Source organism: Lethenteron reissneri, chromosome 25 (genome assembly GCF_015708825.2).
Source record: "Lethenteron reissneri isolate LAM-NWPU_2019-01 chromosome 25, ASM1570882v1, whole genome shotgun sequence".
Classification (NCBI taxonomy): Eukaryota; Metazoa; Chordata; class Hyperoartia; order Petromyzontiformes; family Petromyzontidae; genus Lethenteron; species Lethenteron reissneri.
In genome coordinates this window covers 10799598-10817342 of record NC_083803.1, presented here as the reverse complement: position 1 = coordinate 10817342, position 17745 = coordinate 10799598, and the positions used below count along the sequence as shown (strand labels likewise).

At 49.4% G+C, this 17745-nt stretch overlaps 1 protein-coding gene across 2 annotated transcripts; it reads left to right on the top strand.

Annotated features, from left to right (window-relative positions):
- The first annotated feature begins 575 nt into the window (after positions 1 to 575).
- On the top strand, positions 576 to 11579 carry WARS1 (tryptophanyl-tRNA synthetase 1). Of its 2 annotated transcripts, none has more exons than XM_061559299.1 (11): positions 576 to 683; positions 1928 to 2061; positions 3391 to 3634; positions 3975 to 4083; positions 4348 to 4467; positions 5422 to 5604; positions 6759 to 6859; positions 7300 to 7412; positions 7950 to 8123; positions 8899 to 9040; positions 10374 to 11579. In XM_061559299.1, the coding sequence occupies exons 2-11, from the start codon at positions 1963 to 1965 to the stop codon at positions 10631 to 10633; spliced, it is 1545 nt and encodes a 514-aa protein (XP_061415283.1). In that variant the 5' UTR covers positions 576 to 683; positions 1928 to 1962; the 3' UTR covers positions 10634 to 11579. The 2 variants fall into 2 exon arrangements, with proteins under 2 accessions (XP_061415283.1, XP_061415284.1); XM_061559300.1 differs by having other exon boundaries at positions 7950 to 8131; positions 8908 to 9040.
- Positions 11580 to 17745: the final 6166 nt, after the last annotated feature.

Sequence of the window (17745 nt, the reverse complement as noted above, 5' to 3'; positions counted from 1 at the left end):
TGTATGGTGATTACACAACATCCAAGCACCGTTTTTTTTTTATTTTGACGCCGAACTCAAACACTGCGCCCTCTCTAACCACACTCGGGAGAGGTCTCCTTATTTCAGTCTGATGCATCGTTGGGGCAACTGCAGCAGTCATAGCACAGGATAAGGCTGCATGGTGTGTGTGGTCAGCAGCACATTCGGCCGACTGCCTTGGTCTTAAAATCGGCTTTTAACAACATGTAATTACATGACATGTAGGCTGTGTGTGGCGGGATATATGAACTTTTAGGTTGAGGTGTATATTTGTGCAGTAGTTTCAGGCTGCCGCGCCCGCCGCAATAAGTTATAATGTCACGTTGTAAGCCTCATTTTGGCGCCCCTTTACCTTGGCGCCCGGGGACACGTGTACCCCCCTGCCCCCCCCTAGCTACGCCTCTGCTCGTGTTGGAATCGAAACTTCGTATTCTATCACTTCATTTATTTCCTTTCGACGCGACTTTACCGAAAGAACCAATGAGGAACGAGGAGCCCGAGAATCGAATCGATGTTGGAGGTCTCCGTCCCTCGTGAATCGCCGAATCGATTCACCTCCGCTGACGCAAGCAGAGACATACGCCGGCTTTGGCGTTCTGGGCCGCAGCAGCAGCAGCAGCAGCAGCGCCGCCTTCAGAGTTCCTCCCGGGCGATCGAGAGCGGTGAGAGGCGACGCGGGGACGTGGGGACGCGAAGTACACGGGGGTTCACCCCGGGCCAAGAGCACAAAGATTCCCTCCCCGGGACCCCGGCACGGGGACCGACCTCGGCTAGTCCGACTGCCGGGTTTCAGCGCCCCAACCCCGGCAGCACTCCCAGAACGACGCGCGTAGGCCGCGCCGGAGTCGGGGTTGTCGTGTGCTGGGTGTGTTGACTTAATTGTGTTAAGTGTTGACTTAAATGAATTAATAACTCGTTAGTTAAGTGTAACGTTAATGGTTGTCAATGAGAAATTGTTCCACGTGTCGGTTAAATGTTATTCGTATACAATGCCAATTCAAATCCACTGTACTCACGTGTCAATTATTCAGCACTGTTAACGCATTCCATTTATAATTACTAATGTACATTCAAAACATGTTCGTGCGCAAAATGAATAACTATTACTATGACCACTCAATGCTATGTAATCCAATTCATGACCGTCAATAAATAATGTGAAGGCTGTTGGGATATGACAACTTTGACACCGAATATGTTAAGTAATTGGCCGAAACATCAGCCAACTGTACAATTATTGATCGAGGGAATTTGCATCGCTACGCCACAGGGATAGAATCTCGCGTGACTGTACCATATGGTAACGCGGTGCAGGTAATACAAAAAAATCTGCCTGTGCTGGCTCATTAAATAAAGAGACGCGTGTCCTGTCGGTTCGAGAATAGTTAGGCAAGGTGAGGGAATGGCAGTCGTTAACCTTCAGCGGTCGTTTTAGAAGTGTCGCAATGAACTGGTTGTGTCAGGTGCGAGTGACGTTTGGGATTGTGCTTGGGTGTCGGTCATACAAGCTGATACCGACAGCAATGACCCACACATATCTGGGCATGCCCTATAAAGACAAAGATTCCCCGTATAGCCTTACCAGACTTTTGGGGCGAGTGCTGTTAGCGAGCACCTATGAAGGCCGGAACTGCACACGAGGGGGTGGGTGGCCAGCACCACGCCTGGCCGTCTTTGTCTTTCTATTGGTGGCATTCACACACCGCACAAGGTACTACCTACAGGAGGCCCAGGACCGGTTCAGATATTCGTCACTGATGTTGGTCGTGAGCGGGAATCGAACTCTGGTAAATGAGTTCGTAGCACAGTGTGCTACCCGCTACACTATCGCAAGCCCTACATAATACTAATATGCACACGCATTCCAGCACACATTGACACATGCACTGTGTATATATTCCAACAGGACCTCCTAAGACGCAGCGATTCGTTTTGGCCGAGATGTCTGCGGCCCATGACTTGTCCCCGGGGGAGCTTTACGAGCGGGTGTCGGAGCAGGGAGAGGCCGTGAGAGCCCTCAAGGCACAGAAGGCACATCAGGTATGGGAAGAGAAGAAGGATGGAAGGTACTAAAGGCTCCTCATCCTTCCAATGGGATGACTGCCTTGGAATTGGTTGACGAGGATGTGAAACCATGTTAAGGGAGGTAATACTAACTAATTTTACTGAATACTTAATAATAATGCCAATTATTCACGCAGAAAATTCTCACCGAGTCTTGAGGGTATTTTTCCAGGAGGGTTCAGCTGCAATGCGATGTTTGGCCAATTCCATTCATGCATGTTTGGTTTTGTGTAGGGGAAACTACGTATACAACAATACTTGAAAGTACTGGTTTTTACCCACACAAGTACTTACCAGAAATAAACCCAGCTTGGCTTTGCATGATTTGACATGGTGACATTTGATAAGAGCAAGATGGAGTGTAAACGCCACAGTTTGAATGGATTATCAATTGGCTGCCCCAGGCATGGAAGAGCAGACTGCTTTTAAATCCTTTATATTAAGTTCGCTTGCATGCTTGCTTGCTTGCTTACGACCGTGCAAACCTTTCGGTAGTTTTTTAACCCACTTCCCGTGATCCAATCGAGCTGACATTTTGCACACAGACTCGTTGTGTGAGACAATTAATGTTCGTGAAAAAATTTTTCCTAAATTATACACTGTTTAGGGAAAACAAATTAAATATTTAATTACCAATTGCTTAATACTGGCAGACAATCATCTGACCCATAGGTTGCAGCCATCTCAAGCCAGAGGACGAGAGGACTCTAGCCGCCACGCATATAAAGGATTTATAGTGAAAAACTTTGTTTTTACGGGTTATACTTATTCACCTTTTTCACCCTTCACCCCACCCGTGTATCCTGTGGAAATGCGTGGGCAGTGCAAGATTATTTGTAAAATGCAGTTTGACCCGATTTCCCTCTTTTACATAAAACAAACATTCAGAGTTTTTTTTACTCAAACCCCCGCTTAAAGTTTAATTAGTATGATACATATAGAAAAATGTTGGATATTGCAAACTACAACTCATATAAATTGTTTTTTTTGTTGCAATTTTGTCAAAATAATTGCACTAAAATGTTTTCTTGACTTTAAGAGGGATGGCAATAATGCTAGTTGTGATTGTTGATCAACGAATTTAAGTAGATGTTAAATCAACAAAAAAAGTGTATTTGTTATGGTGGTTCCATTTTTAACATCATTAGTTCAGTGGTTTGGCTGTAGAGTGTGCTGGCTGTGCAACTGCACCCAATCCCATTAATTGGAGGGGAAATTGAACAGGGGGCTTCATTAAATTTCTCCCAGTGTCAGTACGACAAAACCCCAAGCTCTGTATCTGTTGTCACTATGGATCTCCACCAGGATGAGGTCAAGGGAGCAGTCCAGAAGCTGCTGGAGCTGAAGCTGGAGTATAAGCGAGTGTCGGGGCACGAGTACCAGGCTGGCGCCCCACCCGGCAAGGTGAACGAGGCTGCCAACGGGGCCGCACAGGCTCCCGACTGCGTCCCCAGCGACACCGCTGCACAGGAAGCGCAGACAGACCACGTGGACCCATGGAATGTGCAGACCTCCAGCGCCAAGGGCATCGACTACGACAAACTCATCGGTATGGCTCCCGGCGGTGGGGCAGAGGTGTGGCGGCACACCAGTGGTTTAATCACAGACGAAAGCTTGAAAAAAAAACACAAGCCTATAAGGAGATAGCACTCAGAGGTGCATACACGGGTACAAAAAGCTACTTGCTGTGAAACCATCTCTTAGTCACTTCACAGCCCAGTGGGTTTTGGAGATTCACAAATCTTTGTGATGGATCAAACTGTCCCTTTCAAAACGCTCGAGCACGGGTGTACGCCACCACATCTGCGCACCACCACCATGCAACAACTTTGCCCGTATTGGTTAAATGTTCGTTCTCTTACCGGACGTTGGTTGTATTCCACTGTCAGTCAACTTCGGGAGCAGTAAAATCGACCAGCACCTGATCGACCGGATCGAGCGGGTCACTGGCAAACAGGCGCATCACTTTCTGCGGCGAGGCATCTTCTTTTCACACAGGTACTGGCGCTGCCATGATGGGGGTTCCAGCCCCTGTGCAGGCGCACCCATGATTTCTGCTTTACAGCCTCATTTTTATTAGACCTCGTAATATGATGCTTTGAAATTCAAGCCGTATTGTGAACCTCAATCGATTCGAATGTGCAGCGGTGCTGACACGGCTCACAAATGAGAGCAGCAAAACAACGAAGTTTTCTGGCACAGAAAATATCCGAAATGGGTAACGCAGGTATTACCGCTGACCTCAGTCTTAATCCCTCGCAGGGACATGCACCAACTGCTGGATGCGTACGAGGCCAAGAAGCCGTTCTTCTTGTACACGGGGCGTGGGCCCTCGTCGGACGCCATGCACGTCGGCCACCTCATCTCCTTCATATTCACCCAGTACGTGACCGGGACTTTGCTTGAACACATCGCTTGATCCGTATGACCGCTGGCAGATGACGTGTATGCACACAAACAGAAACGAGATATTACTGTTAAAAAGAGGAACTGAGGTGGTTACACAGTAGGGAGCACTTTTCCACAAGCTCTACAACAACGATCACATAAAAAAATGATTGTTTGATCTGATAATATTAATAAACCGCTGGGCAGGGGTGGCACATGCCTGTAATCACCACTTTGGACGCGAGGGTTGGTGGATTGCACACATGTTGTAATACTCCTTTCCTGTGAGCCTTGAAGTGCTGTACCCTTGCTCTCCAGGAGAATGCAGTACAGCAAAAATGTGGACTATACCTGTTCCGTCTAAATGGGATAGTTCTTTTCCCCTCACACACGTGGGGTTCCCCCACATGGAAACACTCATATTGTTTGAATTCCTGCAGTCACGAAAGCTTTAAGTCAAGATGGAAGCACTCGTTAAATGGCCGATTACACCTTAATATATAGAGGACCGCAGAGCTGGGGTAGTTGTTGGCACTGGCCCACTTATGTCACTTCCTTCCTATGTGTCTGTGGTTCCTCCACGCACCTCTGAGTCGTTCTTTGTTTTCGAGAGTGAGTGAATACTGAGAATGTTAAAATTTGAAATTATTATATGATGTTAGAAATCATGAAATCACCACCCTTGAGAAACTAACCTAGATCCAATTCTAGGATCTCGGCAGTGTCATTTGAAGACTGTCCTCTGAGCTTCCTTGGCCGTTTCCAAAACAGCAATTTTTTTTAAAAGAATAGTTTATTTTTCACACGTAACAAACCACAGTTCTTGACGAGCACTTTTGGTTCTTACTCTCAGGGCTTGCATAACACTTGGGCGGGAGTAAAAGTAATGTTTTTTTTCTAAGAGCATTGCATGCCATGAGTGAAGGCAACGTCGACTGTCCTTGGCAGGTGGCTGCAGGAAACGTTCAACGTTCCACTGGTCATCCAGCTGACGGACGACGAGAAATACCTGTGGAAGGATATGGAGCTGGAGGAAGCAAACAGGCTCGCTCACGAGAACAGCCGAGACATCATCGCATGTGGCTTTGACATCAACAAGACCTTCATCTTCTCCGACCTGGAGTACATGGGGTGAGGCGATTTGCTGAACACGGTCTTAGCCAAGGGAAAGTTTGTTCCATTGTCAGTGTGTACATCGGTTGAATTGCTGCTCCTAATGAAAATAACACTCTCCGCAGCAGCCTAAAATGCCTATTTTGTTCACGGTGGTCACCCATCGAAGTAGTATCCGAGTTTCAACCCTGCTTAGCTTCTTAAAATTTCGATCATTCTGGGTGATTTGGTCAGCAGAGAGCAGTACAGCAAAGTGTATGATTATACTCTCCTGCTTCAATGTCTGTGCTCCCCACCTTCACCAAGCCACACTGAGCCGCGTGGTGATGTATGGTAAAGTAACCCCCATGACCTGCACCATATGAAGAGGCCCTCCACCAGAAGTACATGAAAGAGTGATGTGGCTAATTGGTAGCCTGAGCCTCAACATTAACCTCAACCTTATCTGTTACCTCTCTCCCACATGTGGTTATGGGCATTCCCATGAATTGACTTGCCCATTACCACTCCGCATGGGCAACTCTAAAATTCTGATGGGTGGAAATATTTTTCAGAGCAGTGTATTTTTTAAATCCTTTATATTAAGTTCGCGTGCTTGCTTGCTTGCTTGCTTACGACCGTGCAAACCTTTCGGTCGTTTTTTAACCCACTTCCCGTGATCCAATCGAGCTGACATTTTGCACACAGACTCGTTGTGCGAGACAATTCATGTTCGTAAAAAAAAAATTCAAATATTTTACACTGTTTAGGGAAAACAAATTAAATATTTAATTACCAATTGTTTAATACTGCAGACAATCATCTGACCCATAGGTGGCAGCCATCTCAAGCCAGAGGACGAGAGCCGCCACGCATATAAAGGATTTAGAGCTGAAAAACTTTGTTTTTACGGGTTATACTTATTTGACTATAATGCTAAGCATGTTAGTTTTAGAGGCAGCTATGGTTGTTAGGGCTCTTTGGACTGTGTGAGAAATTGTTGAGCCTCAGAAAAGGTGGCCAAATATTGTTGAGCACACTCGTGACTGGTGAAGAATTGGCCATGTTCTGGAATAGGATATGATTTTATTCATTTGTAGGTTCCACTGCTCAACGCAGACCTTATCTCTTGATTGTGAATTGTGCGTTTATTTATTGTTGCTGTAAAAAGTGCATGTGTGTGTCCTTTAAAGGCAATCGAAAGAGTTCTACATGAACGTGGTTAAGGTGCAGAAGCACGTGACGTTCAACCAAGTCAAGGGCATCTTCGGCTTCGGAGACAGCGACTGCATCGGTAAAGTGGGGTCAACTGTCGTAATTTGCGAGTAGAAAAACTAACACTTCAGAACCCTACGCAAGTAAATCAGCTCCAGCAAAAACCCATATTGATGTGCAGTAATGGTGGTAGTGGTGTTGTTACAGATGGTGGTTGTCTGACAGTGATCGTGGTATAGAGTGCTTTGTTATGCTGCTGTTGATGACAGCGATGGTGCCGTGTTAATCGTGCAGTAGTAATGATTGCGTGCCTGGTGGTTTTTTGATAATGATTGTCTCGAGAAGAAGTTGATACTTGGATGGTGGTATTGGTGATGGTGGTGTTTTGGTATTTATTATGTAAGTGAAGCGATACTGTGACGATGGTGGTGATGATCATCGGTTGATGGTGTCTGGTAATGATATGTAATGGTGGTAGCGGTGATGATGATGATGATGTTGGTGCTCATGTCTCCACAGGTAAGATCAGTTTCCCGGCTGTGCAGGCAGCTCCCTCCTTCAGCAGCTCCTTCCCTCACATCTTTGGTGGCCGGACTGACGTGCAGTGCCTCATCCCGTGCGGCATTGATCAGGTCGGGCAGATGGTCAAGGGATGAAGGGAGGGGTTTTATATAGGAACACAGCACGACTTCCACCAGCAGTGTCTTGGCACAAGGGATATACATGAAAACTTATATAACAACGATGATTTTATCCCAGTTTATTGTAAAATAGATGATGAACCTCTTAGGCTTTTCACCTTGCTGAATATGAATGAAATGTCTGAGGCAGTGTACTACTGCTAACGCCGCCAACGCCAAAACTGCACTCAAGCTGTGTGTGCGCCGGGCATGGTGCTGGCCACCTACCCCCTCGTGTACCGTGTAGGCCTTGACAGGTGCTCGCTAGCAGAACTTGCAACAGTCTGTTTCGGCTATACAGCTGTACCGCATATGTATAGAGCTGTTTGAGACTTAGTGTTACAGAAGAATGGCAAGAATGATCTGACGTGTGATAAGAGAATAACGAAACAGCATTGAAGCAGAGTAGCCACAAGCTGCATGCACAGTTGGTTGAGAAACGACTATACGGAGGATCTTTGTCTTTGCATGCATATGTGACTCTCACAGGACCCGTATTTCCGGATGACGCGTGATGTCGCTCCACGCATCGGCTACCTCAAACCCGCGCTGCTGCACTGCAGCTTCTTCCCCGCGCTACAGGGCGCGCAGACCAAGATGAGCGCCAGCGACCCCAACTCATCCATCTTCCTCACCGACACAGCCAAGCAGATCAAGAGCAAGGTCCGCGGGCTGCAGTTTGACGGAGCTGCCCGGCCAGATCCAGGCACCGGCCCTGAAACACGGGAATGCGGAATGCACCAAAAAAAAACCACCACCACCACATTTGGGGGCAGCTGCCTGTTTGCTAATCGCCGGGCTATGCATCCATTGTTGCATGTTGCTCCTCGTGGGCGTACACCCCGCAGGCATTGAAGAGGCTTGGTCTGTACACTGTGGAACGAAGGATACAGTAAGAGTATAAAGGGGCATTGTTTACGACCAGTTGTCCATTTGCTCAGGAGGAAAAAAAAAAAGTCGGCACCAGGCATTGTAAGAATTCTATTATCTCCACGATTTGCTGACTTGTCACATTGTCCTGTGTGGTTTTTACTGTCTCGCTTAGATAATTTCTCATATGCTCCAGCTCATTTTGTTAAGTTTTGCTCCATTGGCCTAAATGTAATAGCATGTCATCTGCATAAACCGTGAACAATTAATGCACACCTGGGCGATTTGATGCGTGCATTGCGTATGCAGAAATGTATTGTAATTGACGCATGCTCGCATGCCTAGTGAGCAGAGTACAAAGGCTGTTATCGTCGTTGATGATAATGAGGAGGTAAAAATGTGTCCGTGCTTGTAAAACTAAAAAAATCACAGAGGTGAGCCCTGCCTCAAGTAGCGTCACTCACTCCTGCAGTCACAGCAACGCACCTGGACAATGTGCCGTGGTGGGGTGACATAAGCGTCGCGCGATGGCTTGGGCTGGCAGTAACCCACGCCGCCGTGTGCGCAGGTGAACAAGCACTGCGTTTTCCGGTGGCCGCGACACAATCGAAGAGCACCGCAAGCTGGGTGGGAACGTGGAGGTGGACGTGTGCTACATGTACCTCACCTTCTTCCTGGAGGACGACGAGCGGCTGGCGCAAATCCGCAAGGCGAGTTCAACCTTCCCACCCTGCACCGCCCCCGCACCCCCCCACCGCACCCCCCCACCGCACCCCCCACCCTGCACCGCCCCCACCCCCCCCGCCCCCCCCCACCGCACCCCCCACCGCCCCGCCGGCCGGTGCATCCTCTCCGTCGCCTGAGACGCTGCCCGTAGTGGAGATAGTGAGAGCCCTCCACAACGAGATCTCGTGTGCTCTTCTGTATAATTACAGCAGGTGGAGCAAATGGCAAAGATTTTGGCCATGTTGGTATCGATTGAGATGTGGGCTCCCTGTGTTTGCTTGTCACCTGAAACCACAACTTCTGAATTACAACTGCCCACTCTTGCCAGTTTACCAATTACGTGTACACTGAATCTGAAAAACTGCTTTTAACACCCCATGTGGCAGCTTTGCTCAATGTATGGGGTTAACCCAGAGTTGAAATCTATGCACTGTGTATTGGAGGAAAAAAATATAAAGTGACTTCCAGGACCACAATTGTAGCACACGAGTGATATCACAGCTGGAAATGCATGTGAGCCCTGGACACTCAGCCCAAATTTGTATATGCAAGAACTGTAAAAAAAAATTTTGGTGTTTAGATAGTTTACTGCCGTTGAAGATTGTCATGGTTCTGCAGCTACCGCCATTCTGTTGACCTCAGCTCTTTTCTAGTGGGTGGGAGATCGATTATGTTGCCATAAAGATCAGCTGTAATTTCCTGGCTTCACCAACGTAGAGTCTCATTTCAGCATCGGCTGCCAGCGGGGTTCATACATTCGGTGCCAAATTCAGTGTTCCCTTTTTAGAGACACGAAAGGGAGCATTGTAAATTCAGCCATCTTTATTCCTAACTGTATCAGCCTGGCTCAAGTATCACCTCAGGCTTTCAGTCGTTTGAATAATGCTTGGCATTCCATTCCAAACTTGACACCATCAATCCCTTACAACCGTGTCACACGGCAAGCAGTAGGCAAACAGCCACAGCCATAGCCTCTGGTCCACATTTACGACACGTATCATGCAAGCCAAGCAGTGCGGCCATTGGTGCAGCTATCGAGTGTGCAGGTGCTGCAACTGCACTGGGGTCCATGTATCAGAGGGGACCTGTACCTGGGCTGTGAAAAGGGAAAGAAATTGATCAGGGCGCCCTATTTTATTCTTTCACCGAGGCACATGCCAACCACGCTACACTGCCAGATCTGGCTCTCTTGTGAATGGTGCGGCATGATCGGTGGCGGCCGTTCCGTGTGCATGGCACCACGTTTTGAGGTAGCGTTGTTGTTGTTGTCGTCACACGTTGGGGCTGACGGCGGTGTCCACTGCGCTCGGGGTGCAGGACTACACGAGCGGCGCCATGCTCACGGGCGAGCTCAAGCAGCAGCTCATCGCTGTGCTGCAGCCGCTGGTGGCGGCGCACCAGGAGCGGCGGCGCAGCGTCACCGCCGAGATGGTCACGCGCTTCATGACGCCGCGGCCGCTCAACTACACGTGCTGACCGCCGCACGTGCGATCGCTCCGTGCCACAGTCCAGCGTGTGCACCACTTACGAGCGCGCTCTCGAACACGCATGCAGAGACATTGGCACCCACGGTCTAGTTGAATTATCGGTATACTGAGCCGTTGACGGATCAAAAATCACATTTTGTCTCTCAAGATGCTGTCACGGGAGAGGACTTTTATGAGACAAGAGAGCAAATCCGAACTAACCCCACCCCCAAGCATTATTTCAATTTCCCCTTCCTGACCCTTATAAAAACGAAACAAATATTACATTTTGCACTCCCAGAATTACCGTGGACAAGCTCATGGACCCGGCTTTGGCGGCGATTGAGCCGTGATGCCAATAAATAACGGTGCAATGTCGTTGCTTCATGACAGCCCAAAAAGTAACAAATTAACATGTGAGAATTGAAATATGGTTACAACCCCCCATACTTCACCTCCATCACCCATCGGAACGTTTCCGCGATCGCTGATGACAGGCGGCCGGAGTGGGCCTCCTCCTCTATCCAGACTGCATCGCCGCGCTTCATGAAAGTCTCGGTGGCGATGGTACCTGTGTCGTCCACCGTGGGCATGATTGACCCCGCCTCGGCACTGAGTGGGGGGGGGGGGGTGAGTACTGAGTAGGGGTAATGTGTGGAACGTTCTGGCGGGGAGGTGAGATTGAGGGCTCTTTAACTGGAGGGGTCTTGTATGTATGTTGAACTTCTTTCGCACCATACGTAGCCAACCGTACTAATTGAAGGTGCAGGGCAAGGCCAACAAACTAATCACAAAAAGCAGTTATAAAAACACGAGTTTTAAATCTAGATGATTTAAAAGTGCATAGCTCCAGTGGCTTCCTAATATCGGCCACAGAAGCGCATCTGAAAGCGCCACGCGATGCAGTGGCCGTCTTTGTTCGATGGGTATTGGAGATTGTTGTTTTGGAGCGAGGGTAACTGTGTGTCTGATCGTCTTCGCCGCATGACCTTCAGCAACATATGTGTACCTGAGCGAGTTTATTAACAGTTCTGCCCGGTTGGGCCTCAGCAAGGTTTCTCTGTGTGGCAGTGACTGTTCTACGCCAGGGACTCGGGGGTGTCATCCAGAGATGGCACCCTGGGCGAGGCACCGTCTCGTGTCTCATCCCCCTGCGCACGCACGTGTGTGCCACCCACACACCCCGTGCTGCTGCCACCCCACACTCCACCCCGCCCACACCCTGGGTCACAGGCCTTTGGGGATATGCTCTCCCCGCCCTCAGCCTGTTGCTAAATTCTAAAAGGGCGAAGAAATTGCACTTGTTGAATATGTCAGGTTCATCCCATTTTTTTTTCGTTTTTTTTTGTCAAGGTAACCAAAACCATTAGTTACTTGTGTTAGTTGTACACTTATACGAGAGTGCGATATGAGGGATTCGATTTGAACAGTTTGTGATGCGCTATATTTTGGATGTTACAAATTTTACCTGATTGGTGTTTAAAAAAATTCCGTGCGATAACAGCGCTTATCCGACAGTCTCTTTAAGGCTAAATGGGAGATCTTCGTCATGTGTGTGTGCATATGTATGTGCGTGTATGTATCAGTGTGCATGCATGCATCTCTATATGTTTATACATCTACATGTACAGTGAGGGAAAAAAGTATTTGATCCCCTGCTGATTTTGTACGTTTGCCCACTGACAAAGAAATGATCAGTCTATAATTTTAATGGTAGGTTTATTTGAACAGTGCGAGACAGAATAACAACAAAAAAATCCAGAAAAACGCATGTCAAAAATGTTATAAATTGATTTGCATTTTAATGAGGGAAATAAGTATTCGACCCCCTTTCAATCAAAGATTTCTGGCTCCCAGGTGTCTTTTATACAGGTAACGAGCTGAGATTAGGAGAACACTTTTAAAGGGAGTGCTCCTAATCTCAGCTTGTTACCTGTATAAAAGACACCTGTTCACAGAAGCAATCAATCAATCAGATTCCAAACTCTCCACCATGGCCAAGACCAAAGAGCTCTCCAAGGATGTCGGGGACAAGATTGTAGACCTAAACAAGGCTGGAATGGGCTACAAGACCATCGCCTAGCAGCTTGGTGAGAAGGTGACAACAGTTGGTGTGATTATTCGCAAATGGAAGAAACACAAAAGAACTGGCAATCTCCCTCGGCCTGGGGCTCCATGCAAGAGCTCACCTCGTGGAGTGGCAATGGCCATGAGAACGGTGAGGAATCAGCCCAGAACTACACGGGAGGATCTTGTCAATGATCTCAAGGCAGCTGGGACCATAGTCACCAAGAAAACAGTTGGTAACACACTATGCCGTGAAGGACTGAAATCCTGCAGCGCCCGCAAGATCCCCCTGCTCAATAAAGCAAATATACATGCCCGTCTGAAGTTTGCCAATGAACATCTGAATGATTCGGAGGACAACTGGGTGAAAGTGTTGTGGTCAGATGAGACCAATATGGAGCTCTTTGGCATCAACTCGGCTTGCCGTGTTTGGAGGAGGAGGAATGCTGCCTATGATCCCAAGAACATCCCCACCGTCAAACATGGAGGTGGAAACATGCTTTGGGGGTGTTTTTCTGCTAAGGAGACAGGACAACTTCACCGCATCATAGGGACGATGGACGGGGCCATGTACCGTCAAATCTTGGATGAGAACCTTCTTCCCTCAGCCAGGGCATTGAAAATAGGTCGTGGATGGGTATTCCAGCATGACAATGACCCAAAACACACGGCCAAGGCAACAAAGGAGTGGCTCAAGAAGAAGCACATTTAGGTCCTGGATTGGCCTGGCCAGTCTCCAGATCTTAATCCCATAGAAAATCTGTGGAGGGAGCTGAAGGTTCGAGTTACCAAACGTCAGCCTCGAAACCTTAATGACTTGGAGAAGATCTACAAAGAGGAGTGGGACAAAATCCCTCCTGAGATGTGGGCAAACCTGGTGGCCAACTACAAGAAACGTCTGACCTCTGTGATTGCCAACAAGGGTATTACCACCAAGTACTAAGTCATGTTTTGCAGAGGGGTCAAATACTTATTTCCCTCATTAAAATGCCAATCAATTTATAACATTTTTGACATGCGTTTTTCTGGATTTTGTTGTTATTCTGTCTCTCACTGTTCAAATAAACCTACCATTAAAATTATAGACTGATCATTTCTTTGTCAGTGGGCAAACGTACAAAATCAGCAGGGGATCAAATATTTTTTTCCCTCTGTATGTATCAGTGTGCATGCATGCATGCATCTCTACATGTGTATACATCTACATGTATATGTCTGGGGCAGTTGTGGAAAGAAAATAGCAGTTTTCATATCTGGGCAGTGTGCTTATGACCAGCCTCATTTTTGTATGGAGCTGAATCAGTCGAGTGGCGTTATCTTTGCACCAGCTGTGTAATGTGTGGAAGCTACCTGGGCTATCGCTCCATACAAAGCTCCAGGTCCTCTCAGCCACAGTTATGCCCTTCCTTCTTTGTGTTTGCGAAACGTGGACCCTTTTGAAGGAACATCAACGTCGGTTTGAAACATTCAGGATGACTTGCCCACGATCCATCCTGAGTTTAACCTGACTGGATTGTGTGAGGGGCTCAGATCCTTGTAAGATCTGGCCACAGTCCCATCAGTGAGCTCCTCCGGCAAGCAAGGCTGCGTTGCCTGGTTCATGTAGCCCGCATGGCCAGCCACCGCATGTTCAAGCAGGATTTGTTTGATCGGTTAGAGGGTGCTAAAGGGGCGTGACGCGAGCTGGAGAGGACATGGGCTGTTAAAGTACAGGAGAATGTGGAGCCGAATGGACTTGCTGAAGACTTGTACCAGTGGAGTCAAGATCGACCTCTATGGAGGAGGCAGTCTTCCTCCAGCAACAACAGAGGGCGGAGTGTCGGGCAATTAAAACGCAGAAAGATGGCAGAGGAGGGAGACAGCGCATCCGTTAGTCATTTCAGGCAACCCATGGTACCTGAGTCTGTCACGTGATCTGTCAGCGAGCCTTGACACTTCACTTGGCCCCAAAGTGCACCTATCCTGGCACCAGCGCCGTGATGACATCACCGCCACTTAGTGGTGAATGGTGGTTGTGCGTAATTGTATCTCTGTTTGCGTGTATATGTATGTAATGTGTCGGTGTGCATTTGGTTAATTTGGCTTAATCACTAAAAACACCCGAAAGGATTTTGCGCATAGGAAATACAGTCCCTCGCAGATTAACAAAAGACCTAACAATTTATAACTTAACGTATTTACCTTTTTGCGTTTTTTCGGCACTGAGAATTTAGCAACTAGCTATAAAGAGGCAAGATAAGACTTCGATGTTGCCCCCCACCCCCCTATCGCGACGCCCCTCATGTCGGCCATGCCGGCACCAAGATCCCACAGTCCACTCCCACTGCCCACACTCACTGCCCACACTCACCTCACACACTCACTGCCCACACTCACTGCCCACACTCACTGCCCACACTCACTGCCCACACTCACCTCACACACTCACTGCCCACACTCACTGCCCACACTCACTGCCCACACTCACCTCACACACTCACTGCCCACACTCACTGCCCACACTCACTGCCCACACTCACCTCACACACCATACCCACTGCCCACACTCACTGCCCACACTCACTGCCCCACACTCACTGCCCACACTCACTGCCCACACTTACTGCCCCACACTCACTGCCCACTCCCACTGCCCACACTCACTGCCCACACTCACTGCCCACACTCACCTCACACACCATACCCACTGCCCACACTCACTGCCCACACTCACTGCCCCACACTCACTGCCCACACTCACTGCCCACACTTACTGCCCCACACTCACTGCCCACACTCACTGCCCACACTTACTGCCCCACACTCACTGCCCACACTCACTGCCCACACTCACTGCCCACACTCACTGCCCCACACTCACTGCCCACACTCACTGCCCACACTCACTGCCCCACACTCACTGCCCACACTCACTGCCCACACTCACCTCACACACCATACCCACTGCCCACACTCACTGCCCACACTCACTGCCCCACACTCACTGCCCACACTCACTGCCCACACTCACTGCCCCACACTCACTGCCCACACTCACTGCCCACACTCACCTCACACACCATACCCACTGCCCACACTCACTGCCCACACTCACACTGCCCACACTCACTGCCCACACTCACCTCACACACCATACCCACTGCCCACACTCACTGCCCACACTCACCTCACACACCATACCCACTGCCCACACTCACTGCCCACACTCACTGCCCACACTCACCTCACACACCATACCCACTGCCCACACTCACTGCCCACACTCACCTCACACACCATACCCACTGCCCACACTCACTGCCCACACTCACCTCACACACCATACCCACTGCCCACACTCACTGCCCACACTCACCTCACACACCATACCCACTGCCCACACTCACTGCCCACACTCACCTCACACACCATACCCACTGCCCACACTCACTGCCCACACTCACCTCACACACCATACCCACTGCCCACACTCACTGCCCACACTCACTGCCCACACTCACCTCACACACCATACCCACTGCCCACACTCACTGCCCACACTCACCTCACACACCATACCCACTGCCCACACTCACTGCCCACACTCACCTCACACACCATACCCACTGCCCACACTCACTGCCCACACTCACCTCACACACCATACCCACTGCCCACACTCACTGCCCACACTCACTGCCCACACTCACCTCACACACCATACCCACTGCCCACACTCACTGCCCACACTCACTCCCCACACTCACTGCCCACACTCACCTCACACACCATACCCACTGCCCACACTCACTGCCCACACTCACCTCACACACCATACCCACTGCCCACACTCACTGCCCACACTCACCTCACACACCATACCCACTGCCCACACTCACTGCCCACACTCACCTCACACACCATACCCACTGCCCACACTCACTGCCCACACTCACTGCCCACACTCACCTCACACACCATACCCACTGCCCACACTCACTGTCCACTCCCACTGCCCACACTCACTGCCCACACTCACCTCACACACCATACCCACTGCCCACACTCACTGCCCACACTCACACCCCACTCCCCATACCCTACAACCCACACTCACCTCACACACCATACCCACTGCCCACACTCACTGCCCACACTCACCTCACACACCATACCCACTCTCCACTCTCACCTCACAAACCATACCCACTGCCCACACTCACTGCCCACTCCCCATACCCTACAACCCACACTCACGCCCCAAACCCACTCCCCATCCCCACTCCCGCATCACATACCCACTCCCAGCAATCCACACTCACATCCCATTCATCCCATTCCCCACACCCCATACACCCCCGCCCATACACCCCCACATCCCACGCCCCGCACCCACTCCCCCACCCTCCAGTCACACCGCATACCCACACCCGTGATGTGGCCACGGTGTCAATCACGACACTGCCACCTGTCCACGTGTGTAAACATGAATCAATTCAAGTTCTCGTGTCTCGCGTCTCGCTGCTCATCCCAGTTGAGGGTTAACTCAGCCAATCGTCACCACCAATGCCACGCATCTGTGGTCAGTAAAATTGGTACCATTTGGTGGGAAGTAAAATGTGGGGCATCCTATGAAATACTGGCCATGCCATGGGAATGTGGAACTGCCACTGCTAGCTAAATGAACAGAAGCGCTGGCTCATCGCTAGTTTGAGCACACGTGAGTGTGGGCACAGCAAGTGTACACCTCCCGTTATGTCCGCGGCATCAAATAACCCTCACGACCCGGGGAGGCCCTCATTCATCAGTGGTTTGACAAAAAGGGCCGCGTGTTTACTAGATCAAGTGCACGCCCCTATTTGTACTGGCAATAGCGTTTGTTGTGTTCGTGCCAAACCCAATTTCTTTTATGCCTCTCCCACTTAAAGAAAAATAACCCTGGCAACCTCGCTAAAACCTTTAACAACCACCGCCTCCACCACTCCCCTGCACAACAGCAACCGGCACGACAAGGACTGCTCACATTCAAGTTCCCTTCTCAACAAAACGGTATCCCTCAGCACCATTGCCACGGCGGTAGCCTCAGCCCGACTCATCTTCTTGGTTCTTTCGGTAAAGTCACGTAGAAGGGAAGTAATAAAATAATAAAAATAAACATAAAATAATTCTCACGACCA